Source organism: Schistocerca piceifrons, chromosome 1 (genome assembly GCF_021461385.2).
Source record: "Schistocerca piceifrons isolate TAMUIC-IGC-003096 chromosome 1, iqSchPice1.1, whole genome shotgun sequence".
In the NCBI taxonomy this organism is placed as follows: domain Eukaryota; kingdom Metazoa; phylum Arthropoda; class Insecta; order Orthoptera; family Acrididae; genus Schistocerca; species Schistocerca piceifrons.
Window position 1 is genome coordinate 356,600,203 of NC_060138.1, and position 12,490 is coordinate 356,612,692.

The 12,490-nt window shown below is 40.7% G+C and overlaps 1 protein-coding gene across 3 annotated transcripts in view; it reads left to right on the forward strand.

Annotated features, from left to right (window-relative positions):
* The window catches only part of LOC124794598 (dipeptidyl peptidase 3), a 140,706-nt gene that overhangs the window by 58,239 nt on the left and 69,977 nt on the right, over nucleotides 1-12,490 (forward strand). For all 3 annotated transcript variants that reach the window (XM_047258113.1, XM_047258107.1, XM_047258106.1), the window contains exon 7: nucleotides 5,101-5,231. In XM_047258113.1, the coding sequence (XP_047114069.1) occupies nucleotides 5,101-5,231 (131 nt within the window). The remainder of the gene's footprint in view (nucleotides 1-5,100; nucleotides 5,232-12,490) is intronic.

The window sequence follows — 12,490 nt, forward strand, 5'->3', positions numbered from 1 at the left end:
TTTCTTTCTCAAAGTAATCCCTCACAGAGCACACGAATTCACGGGCCTGGGTGTGTAGCACACTTTTCTTCCTCCGTTTCACTTCTTGTGTTGGGCTGGTACTACCCGCCACACTAGACATTGTTTACAACGAAACATAAACAAAGAAACACTAAAAACAACAAAAACAAGATAAACTGCGAATTCAACTTCAGACAAACGACGAACGACCGCACCGCCTGCACGCTAGACACTGGTAAGTTTTAAGCGCGCGCGACCGGGTTTCAGAGCGGGAACGTGGCCCTTGCTACCCGCTCAGTGTCAGGCCGTCATTGGCTGCCTGCCTGCGGTCGCTAGGCAACGGAAAGACGCTACCGAGCTGTCAATACCAAAGACTCGTCTCCCAGACTATAAATACTGCCAAATGTGTGTTTGTAACATCATCTGTCCCACTCAGCTGAGTGGCAAGAACCACTGACTGCAACAGTTTTTGGACCTAAGACTGAGGGAAATTCACTGATCCAATGGACAGATGCAATGAGCTCTGCTTTTGAGGCAGCAAATCTAATGCTACACACCTGGCACACTACATGTGATTGATGCTAGCCAGACTGCTATTGGTGCAGCATTGCAACAGCAAGTTGATAGTACTTGAAAACCTCTCGCCTTCTTCTCACAAAAGCTGTCCTCTACACAACAAAAATGGAATGCTTAGTTGTGAGTTCTTGTTGTCTATGAATCAATCACGTACTTTTGCCCTCTGTTGGACGCTATAGTGTTTACGATATTACAGATCACAAGCTGCTTGTCTACACCTTCAGACAGATTAACCAAGTGTTGATTATGACAGTATAACTGTCTGGAGTTCACCAATATCCATCATATTTCAGGTATTGACAATGTGGTCATTGACTATCTCGAGTTAGTAGTGTAAGAAATGTTCCTAATTTTGCCGAACGTGCACACAAGTGTCTGATGAGAAACTCCACAAACTGTTGAAACATCTATTGTCCACCCTTATTACAACTGGTAGACATTCCTGGTTAAGATGTGAAGTTACCTTGTGACATTTCTAGTGGAAGGTCTCATCCTAGTGGAAGGTCTCATCCTTTCCTGCCACCTGCATTCCATAGATGTGCTTTTGGCAGCATACACAGCCTATGCCACCCTGATGTCAAATCATTGACTCGCCTGGTTTCTAAACGTTTTATCTTGCCTGGTATGCAGGAGGATTATATGAAAGAGCTTGTGTATGCCTTCAGTGTCAGAACAGTAAGATGTCATGCAATGTGCATGCGCCTGTTAGAGATTTTCCAGTTACAATGACACACTGCGTGCATGTGCACCATAATGTAGTAGATCCACTTCCTCTGTGAAATGATCAGTGTATTTATTACTGCAAGTGACTGTTTCACTTGTTGGCCAGAAACTAAGCCAGTTGAGAAGATATCAGCAGCCTTTGCCTTTATGTCAAATTAAGTTTTGTGCTGAAGTTGTCAGCTGCGCATCACCACAGACCATGACTGGCAATTCAAGTCTGAGTTACTTACTCACCTTAGTAAATTTTGTGACACACTCTGTCATAGGACAATCAGCTATTACCCAGTGAGCAGTGGCGCGATCGAATGTTGACACTGTTCTTTAAAGGTTGCACTGATGTCGTGACTCTTTGTGGATAGCTGCTTTACCCATGGTCTTGCTTGGTCTTTACACCACATAAAAACTGGACTTGGATTAACTTCAGTGGAGCTTGTGTACGGAGAAGCACTTTAACTTCCTGGCGAGTTCGTAGACTCAAATTCCATACAACCGTCTGACCATGAATAATCAGATTACATTTGTCACCTGAGGGGAAAATATTGCATGCATTCAGCATCATCAAGCATTGGAATGACACCTACTTACATGCCCTGTGACTTGCAAATTCGCACGTGTGTCATGTTACAAACGGCGACAGTGTCAAACCATTGGTACAAATGCGCCCCCCCCCCCCCCCTCAACTCCCCCCCCCCCCCTCCCCCAATGGCCCATATCAAGTTATCAAAACAGGAGCACGAACTCTGGATATACTATTCAATGGTAAGACTAGTACAGTCTTAATTGAAAGGGTGAAAGCTGCTTATGTGTTCCCAGAAGTGCTGACACGTGCCGCAAAACAAGCCTCCGCCTCATGCACAAGTGCAGCCATCTGAAGCAGACCCACTACCCGAATGAACAACACTCTGGACATAGAGTGCACTTTCCTGCTATATTTTTGAACACCCTTCTGCTTTCACTGAGGGGGCTGATGTAGCAGTCAAAACCGTCGACCACTGTTTTCGTCACAGCCGTCGGAGAGTTTACCTTCCAGTTGCCAAATGCAGTGCTGCTCAGCATTGGTAGTTGATTTGTTCTTCAGTGTTCCTTAATGATATGCCATAAAAGTGACAGTGTGTGAGAATTTCCTTGTAAATCGAGACTGATTTCAGCTAACTCTAATCTAAAGCTGAAAACTAGGCTGAAATTCTTACAGAATTTCTTTTGGAACATGAAAACCGAATTGGTTCGTATGCTTAAAACTTAGGCACTCCAACAGAGGTACCTTGAAGGAAATGACTTTCTTCATGCCAACTTGCATGGATTCCAAAAACGTTGGTGGTGCTAACCCCAAATCATGATTTTCTCTCATGACATTCTGAAAACCATGGATCAATGCACACAGGATAGAAGCAGTATTGTTTTACTTTCTGATAGCATTTTAGTCACTACCACAACAAAGTTTCTTAACAAAAATATAGTTAAATGGAGTATGAAATAAAATTTTGTGACTGGCTTGAGGATTTTTGATATGGAGATTGAAGAATATTATTTTAGATTAAGAGTCTTTGACACAAGTAGAAGTAGCTAAGGCATGCTCCAGTGAAATGTGTGGGGATGCTTTCTATTCATGTCAATGATCTGGTGAACTGTAGTGCAACCTCAGACTGTGCAGATGATACTGTTATCTCCAATGAAGTACTATCTGAAAAAAGCTGCACAAATACCTGGTCAGAGCATGATAAGGTTTCAGAGTGGTGCAAAACTTGGCAACTTGTTTCAACTTTTCGGAAATGCAAATTTTTGCGTTCACGAACACAAAAATGTGTTAACCTATGACCGCAATATCAATGAGTCACATTTGGAACCAGTCAACTCATACAAATACGTGGGTGTAAAAATTACTGGGGATATGAAATGGAATCATAAAATTATGAGCAGATGACAAATGTCAGGTTATTGGTAGCATATTGGGAAAACGGAGTCAGTCCACAAATGAGATTGATTACAAAATACTTGTAAGTTCCGTCTTAGAATATTGCTCAGGCGAGTAGAGCACATATCAAAAACGACTAACAAGGAATGTTGAATGTATACAACTAATGGCGAATGTAGGGTCACAGAAATGGTGAAACACTTGTACTGGCAGAAAAATGAAAGCAGACGTCAGTTGTCTTACAAAAGCCCATTTGCAGAGTTTTGAGAACCAGTTTTAACTGACAAGGGAACTCCACATCACATCTGCCTCCTTGTCCGATTTAGGTGTTCGTATGAATGTGAATGTGAATGTGATCACTACGAAGGAAATGATAAGAACATAATAGTTTGTCACATAAGCTGCAACAAATGAACGGAACAGTTTCACAATCACACAGTTTCTTTGTACTCTGTTTTAACATCTGTTTTAATGTTTTTGAAGTTGCATTCAGTTTTGGAAGTTTTGACTCTTGAATTTCTTTGTTGTAACATAGTTCACAGCTGTTTATTTGTTGTTTTCATTTCTGTGAGACATCTATGTGGTATCTCGCCTGCTCTCATTAATCATCACTTACTCTTATCACATGAACATGGTTTGTTTGCTTTGCAGGCCAAGGCTTCAACCACGACACCGTTGGTCTTCCACTTCACTCAGTGTTGCACTCATTATTTTTTGGCTGTTCACTGTCTCCGTTTAGCTCATTTTTCACAGTTCAGTACACCTTCTTCCTGTTTTCATGCTTGATCTGTGTTCAGTTTTTGACAGGCTATCCACTGGGCCATATTCACTAAATCTGAGGAGAGTGAGATAGAGTGTTTCCCTTTGAGAAAGCTACAAATTTGCTGCAGCTCAACTATGTATCACTTCCGTACAGACTGTAGAAGAGATAAAGCTTAAGTTTGACACAGAGGCATTTAAGCAGTCAATTTTCCTGTGATCAGTACATGAAGGGAATGGGGAAGAAACTCTTATGTTTAGTACAACACACACACACACACACACACACACACACACACACACACACACACACACACACACTTACCACTTACTCTTGACTGCCATACGTCCAGGCAAACAGAGTAAGATGGCATCTGCAGTGTACAAATCCAGTCTCAGGATTAACATTAACTGCTACATATTGGAGTCACAACCACACTTTTCGGACATCCTCATTTCCTTAAAAAGACAAGCCCATACCCAGGCACTTTACTGGGTGCAGACCTTTCATGCTTTAACTACAGTTACATAATCGGTAAATGCTGTAAAAATATATTTATTTCCAAGCTATAATTTCATTTTAGTATGTAGCAAGTATTTATAAATCCAAGAAAAAAAAATGATTAAGAATGAAGAAGTGTTAAAGATCAGGCTGCCAAAAGTCAAATGTATGTATTTTTGTTTTGTCAGTATCATGAAAGGGATAGATTGTTACTAACCGTAAAAATGACACATCCGGTTGAGAGAGGCATAACGAAAAACTGTTACACATTGAGCTTTCAGTCAAAGCCTTATTCAGAAATGAAACACACACACACACACACACACACACACACACACACACACACAAATGACTGCTATCTCCAGTCAAATAGCCAGAGGTAGCAGTTTCTTTTTGTTGTGCCTGTCTGCAGCTCAATGTGTCCATCTTTACAGTGAATAGCAATCTGTCCTTTCCATAATATTGTTGATGTGCCAACCTTGACTTCCCATTGTTTTATTTTTGTGTTGTCAGAGTTTCTACACAATGCAGGCAGCACACCTGTCTGACAGACAACTTTAGAAGCTGTAAAGTAATCATTCTTTAATTTTCCTTAAATCTGGATTACTTCTTTTTGTATGTGTCATAGAAATATGCTGCAAATGAAAATGAGGAAAAGATGCTGAGCCATTACATAAAGAGCTTCACTGGTGGTTCATTGAAGGATCACAAAGATGGTTCCCGCTACTGGATTAAAGACGTTGGACCTGTCATTGAAACGTAAGTATTTTGTATAATATAAAATTTTGTCCATGATAAGCTTGACCAGTCCAGCAAAAATAATGGCAGCTCCTTATTCTGAAAATTTAATATGAATATGTGGTTTCCATTTCAGTAAGACCTCGTATAATGCACCTTATGAATCATACCACCTCACATTATATCTAAAAACACAGATGATGTGACTTACCGAACGAAAGTGCTGGCAGGTCGATAGACACACAAACAAACACAAACATACACACGAAATTCAAGCTTTCGCAACAAACTGTTGCCTCATCAGGAAAGAGGGAAGGAGAGGGAAAGACGAAAGGATGTGGGCTTTAAGGGAGAGGGTAAGGAGTCGTTCCAATCCCGGGAGCGCGCGCGCGTATACCTGTCCTTTTTTCCCCCTAAGGTAAGTCTTTCCGCTCCCGGGATTGGAACGACTCCTTACCCTCTCCCTTAAAACCCACATCCTTTCGTCTTTCCCTCTCCTTCCCTCTTTCCTGATGAGGCAACAGTTTGTTGCGAAAGCTTGAATTTCATGTGTATGTTTGTGTTTGTTTGTGTGTCTATCGACCTGCCAGCACTTTCGTTCGGTAAGTCACATCATCTGTGTTTTTAGATATATTTTTCCCACGTGGAATGTTTCCCTCTATTATATTCATAACACCTCACATTGTTATATTTACATATATGCTTAGTTAACTGGTAACAGAGAGGTTAATAATGCATTCTGTGTTTGATACACGCTCACATGTGCACACACAAGTTCATGCAGAGTTCATTTTCTAGTAGGGGGGGGGGGGGGGGGGGGGGGAAGCCTAGCTACAGTTCTTTCAGCAGATTGTACTTAATGCAGCAGATTTTTGACATCAACAGCTAGGTAAAGGCCATCTAGACTACTTTGTGCATTACTGTGTAATGGGTAGATCACATAATGAGTGAGATGGGTAGATCACATAATGAGTGAGTTGGTACTGAATAGAATTGGGGAGAAAAGAAATTTGTGGCACAACGTGCCTTAAAGAAGGGATCAGTTGATAGGACACATTCTGAGATGTCAAGGGATCACCAATTTAGTACAGGAGAAAAGTGTGGGCTAAAAATCATAGAGGGAGAGACCAAGAGATGAGTACAGTCAGCAGATTCAGAAGGATCTAGCGTGCAGTAGATATTTAGAGATGAAGAGGCTTGTGTAGTGTAGAGTAGCATGGAGAGCTGCATCAAACCAGTCTTCGGACTGAAGACAGCAACAATTACTGCTACTACTACTACTACTACGTTTCTACAAACAACTGTAAAATTATGATATTATTGTTGTTATAATTGCAGTATGTGATTCTACAACAGTGATTTTGTTACATTTTTGGTCTCTTGATTTCTGCACCTGTTCCTTATGCTACTTTAAGTAATTTATTGGTGAACCATGGACCTTATTGTTGGTGAGGAGGCTGGCATGCCTCAGCGATACAGTTCATCGTACCGTAAGTGCAACCACAACAGAGGGGTATCTGTTGAGAGGCCAGACAAACGTGTGGTTCTTGAAGAGGGGGCAGCAGCCTTTTCTGTAGTTTCAGGGGCAACAGTCTGGGTGACTGACTGATCCAGCCTTGTAACATCAACCAAAATGGCCTTGCTGTGCTTTTACTGTGAATGGCTGAAAACAAGGAGAAACCACAGCCGTGATTTTTCCCAAGGGCATGCAGCTTTACTGTATGGTTAAATGATGATGGCGTCCTCTTGGGTAAAATATCCCGGAGATGAAATAGTCCCCCATTCAGATCTCCGAGCGGGGACTATTCAGGAGGATGACTTCATCAGGAGAAACAAAACTGGCATTCTACGGATTGGAGTGTGGAATGTCAGATCTGTTAATCGGGTAGGTAGGTTAGAAAATTTAATAAGGGAAATGGATAGGTTGAAGTTGGGTATAGTGGGAATTAGTGAAGTTCGCTGGCAGGAGGTACAAGACTTCTGGTCATGTGAATACAGGGTTATAAGTACAAAATCAAATAGTGGTAATGCAGGAGTAGGTATAATAATGAACAAAAAAATAGGAAAGTGAATAAACTACTGTGAACAGCATAGTGGCATAGTGAATGCATTATTGTAGCCAAGATAGACATGAAGCCCACACCTACCACATTAGTACAAGTTTATATGCCAGCTAGCTCCACAGCTGATGAAGAGATTGAAGAAATGTATGATGAGATAAAAGAAATCATTCAGTTAGTGAGGGGAGACAAAAATTTAATAGTCACGGGGGACTGGAATTCGATTGTAGGAAAAGGAAGAGAAGAATAATAGTAGATTAATATGGACTGGGGGTAAGGCATGAAGAGGAAGCCGCCTGGTAGAATTTTGCACAAAGCATAACTTAATCATAGTTGACACTTGGTTTAAGAATCATGAAAGAATAATAATCTGGGAATTCCAAACACAGAATAGCGGAGCACTGCTGTATGTGGGTCAGACAGGTGAGGACGCAATGCATAGGAATCGTGTAGGGCTCTTACTATCTAAAAGCAGTCAGAAGAACTTACTGGAGCGGAAACCAGTCTCAGAACGCGTAATAACCGCGCGCTTTAAAACAAATGTGCGATGTATCACTGTAATTCAATACTATGCACCTACTGAAATAGCCAAAGAAAAATTCAAAGATGCATTTTACACAGAGCTTAAAGGTATGTTGTCCAAGACGCAACGCACACTAGCGACTGCGACGGGTCGCTACGTGACGTCAGAAGTTGCCTGCTGGCGCATGCGCAGTTCGAGTTTGGGATGCGACGCGCGACTGTTGCGGCAGCTGTCGCAGCACTGCACCAGTGAGCAGTGTTACGACGGAAGTCGGACGACACAAAGACGTACGGCTGCCAGAAAGATGTCAAGCCAGTCAAGGAAAACTGAAATGAGCCACTCACAGGATGTGATGCTCTGTGAGCTGGTCTCGCAACATCCTTCCCTTTACGATTTGAAGGCACTATGTTCAGAGACAGAATTCGGGAAGAAATTGGTGCACAGTTGAAACTGGCAGGTGAATGAAATATATAATATTTTCCCATTAATGCAAATTTTTCAGGCCTGTTATGAAAATCAGTATAATCCATGCACATGTAGAATTAGAATAATGAAAATGAACTTGAAGGTCAATTTTCGCATTACTCTTTTTTGTAACGATAAAAATTGAAAACGGCAAGTACATTATAAAATGAACAATGTAAAGTACAACGAGAAAGTTACATTTTACAATACCTTCACTTTGAAAGTAAACGGTAGATTGGTGTCTAGATGATACCTTCTAGTTGTGAAAAACCACCACCAGATTGTTGTACAGCTTTCTGTAATCAATAGATGTTCGTTTTTGAGGAAGGCGTTTCTCTACAGATTGCGCAAACAGTATGCTGTAATAAGTAATTTGTCACATTCACTTCAATTCATTGGTAGAAGATGGTGCTCAAAAAACTTGTGCCAAAAGTGCACTACTGTTTTACAAGGCCCTTCTGGTCTGACTGTTCACAATTGAAATTCGTCTTTTGTAAATCCTGGAGTCATCTTTTGAGTGCAGCTTGGCAAGATTAAATGTTCGAGTCATCCATAACGATGTATGCTGTCAGAATATAAGAATATGGAAGTTCATTTGGATGGGAATAAAGAGTCAGTCGGCTATGAAAGTTGCCTTGGCTTGTTCCAAAAGTTTCTGCATGGGAGAAACTGACAAGTATAATTTGGGGAAATTTTGTGAACAGGCACGAACATTATTTCTTCCACATTTCTGCCAGTGTATACTGTAGACGTTCAGAATGAAAATTCTAGAGATGTTTAAGGTGTAACCCTATCTTGTTGTCAAGAACTTGAAACAATGCAATGACGCTATCGTGCGCTTATTGTTAATAAACTTATCTTTCATTGGAATTTTAGGTGAAATGTGCAAAAACAGATGGAGAAATATTCGGGACTTGTATCAGAGAAATAAACGAGAAAGAAAGCTTGGAACAGGTTCAGATGCCTCAGCAAAACCAAGAAAATGGGTTCTGCTTGATCACTTGGCTTTAAGAAACCTACATTTCGTGGCATTTTAAATGAAATTGTCAAGAGCATATGGAGAAATATTAGTAACTCATACCGGAGAAATATATGACATAAAATGGTTTCATTAGGTCCAAATGTGTCAGCGAAACAAAACAAATAAATTCTCTATCGTGTGATGACCACACGATTCTCGTTGCGCGTCGACAGAACTGGCGGCTAGTCGCGACGCTCCCGGAGATATATGAGCCCAAATCTCGGAAACGGAGATCGATATCATTCTGATCTCAACTTTAAAAATAATTTCGATATGTTAGCTTCTTTTCATCGGCAACGATGTATGACCTAACGTGAACCATACGTAAAGTAGCCAGCGACCACATTTCTCACTGTACACAATTCAAATTTTATGCAGTGGGTCGCTTGTAAATTAAGTATCGAAATAACTGTGACGAATATCGGAAAAATAGACACCTCATTATCAAGCTGTGATGTGAAACTGTAAGATACGCAAACATCAATTTTTTGTGCCTTTTACTTTCCTCACAATTGATAGAGAAGTAATATACAGCGAAAAAAACACGCAAAACCGGAGGAGATACTTTTCAATTTTTTAAAGTAAAAGGAGAATCTGTATCGAAAAACTAACTCTGGGAGCCGATGTAACTTTGTTGCATTAACATACAGTATTTTTTACAGCAAGAAAATCGGAATTCTTATTTTTCTTGTGTATTTGAATCCGCCGCCGCCGACTGGAGCTTGGGAAACAGCGACGACTCCAGTCGTGTTGCGGCCGTGTCGCCGTCTGCCAGGGTGGGAAAAGAGGAGGGGGCAGCGTCGCAGTCGCAGCCAACTGTCGCGTCTTGCACAACGTAACTTAACAGAGTCCTTAGACAAACAGTCTAGGGACATAAAAATTGTAATGGGTGACTTGAACACAAAGGTTGATTCAGAAAATGAAGGGCTTGAACGTATAATGGGTGTGTATGGCATGGGGATCAGAAATGTAAATGGTGAACTGTTGATAGATACATGTGCTGGACGTGACCTAGTCATTGGAGGCACATTGTTTCCACATCATAAATACTGCCATAAGATAATGTGGGTTTCTCCAGACCTCATTACTGAAAATCAAATAGACCACATAGCCATTATCCCCAAGTTTCAACACATCTCTGTAAGATGTCAGAAATAGAAGAGGAGCAGACATCGGAAGTGACCACCACCTTGTTTCGGCAGAATTCAGATTTAAGATAGTGGCAAATAGAACCAAGCTAAATCACAGGAGCAAGAAAATAGATGTGCCAAGGTTAAAAGACCGCAGATCAAAGAAACATTTGCTCTTGAACTACAAAACAGATTCCAGGTCTCCTCTGAAGAAAACTTTATGGAAGAGGGAATTGAAACAGGTTGGCAAAAAATAAGACAGTTATTTAGATGTGGGAGGAAAAAATCTTAGGATTTAAGGCACATCAAAGGAAGGATTGGATCTCCGATGCCACATCAGGATGTATACCACCCAGGAGAACCGGGAGATCTGGGAAAAACCTGGGAATTTTTTCATCTGGGTGAAAACTGGGAAAAACCCAAGAATTTTTTAGAATTCTGGGAATTTTTCATTGTTTTAGTTTTCAGTTAAAATTTTTGTAATTTTGACTGGTAAGAACCGATACTCCAACAAAGGATATTACTGTACTGCAGAATAATGCTGGGGCAATAAAACATGAACAAGAGGAAAAAATGTAAATGAAACTTAAATTGCAGAGTAAATGTGCCATATACAACAGCAATAACGACAACACACAATCCTCATACAAGCCCCTGCCAACAGCAGAATGTGTCAAAGGCTTTAGGAAGAGTATGCAATGCTTCATAACATCAAATTGCCTTCAATAACCAGGACGTCACAACTGTTTCATTAGATTCATTTTAGCAGTTATGAGCGAGCCCATGCGCATGCGCAGTTGAGAAGGGGGGGGGGGGCGGGGGGGACCAAATTCATATTCTTGAGGGGGGAAAAAAAACCTTATTTCACAAAGCGCCTATCATCCAGCGCACCTTGGTCTAATGATTATTCATATGACTTTGAAATGCATCCCAGTTTGTTTTATAATATTTTTGAACACATTCTAAGTTGATTTTTGCATGAATCATAACTTGATTTTTGAATGTGTGCATAGTGTACGTGTTATCTCTGTCAGGGGAATCCTCATCGCATCTAGAAATAAACTTTCCTGCAGACAAAAGGGGACGGGGCTATACAAGCTGAGCGGAATAAAGCTGAAAGGGTGAATGCCAATTGCTGTTTATATGGTTGACTGGGTTTGCGAATGATCAGCTTTGTTATAATTACTAGCAAAATCCATAGATTCAGACTACCAAAATAGAAATAAATGAATAACAGGTAAGAAAGATAATCTATTATCTTCTTGCCAAAGAAAATTTTTGGCCAGACCACTACACTAGGGAGGGCCAGTTGTACAGTCCTCGGCTAGCAGCCGCTTAAGTTCTGTACTAGAAGTAGTGCAGAAAATGCGTTGTGCGAACGTGTAACAATATCTACCCAGAGAATAATCAAGGGATAGTTCAAACAGTGATTCTGGGAGGGTTATTGAAGTTAACTGCCAAATAAGTTTTGACAACGGCAGGAATAGTTACAGAATTGGTGATGACAAGATTGTTTGTTAGAACGAGGAAGGAGAAAAACGGGGACATCTCACAAATTATGGAAGAATGATGCTTCCAAATGTATATAAAAATTTCATACTACTACATTTTGATTTCGTGCTTGAGAAACTGTAGTATATGAATGAATGAAATGTGGAACTATTTCCTAACATAAAGCCTTTTGCTTGTTGTGGTAGGCCTAATAGGCATTTGATATTAGTACTACATGAATTATATTCTGTCGTGTTATAAAAATGACCATTTGTGCCAAAACACTCGTTTATTTGGTGTGTGTTAAAATTGCTGGAATATTAGACAAGCCTATTTCATTCTATGTAGCAGTCAGTGACAAAATAGATGTAATCAGATCGAGAAACCGCTGTCTGCTGTTGCCCCGGTTTGGAAATATTGTGGATCCAGGGCTGATGCGCAGAGCAGTCAGAGTTATAATGGGGAAGTGGGTAGTCTCCACGTGACCCATGTTTGTGCTACTTAACAGTGTTGTTGCTATTGGCTGATATCATGTGTCATATGCTCTGAATATCTGCTGTCATCGGCTGGGGAGACCACGTGAAATGAGC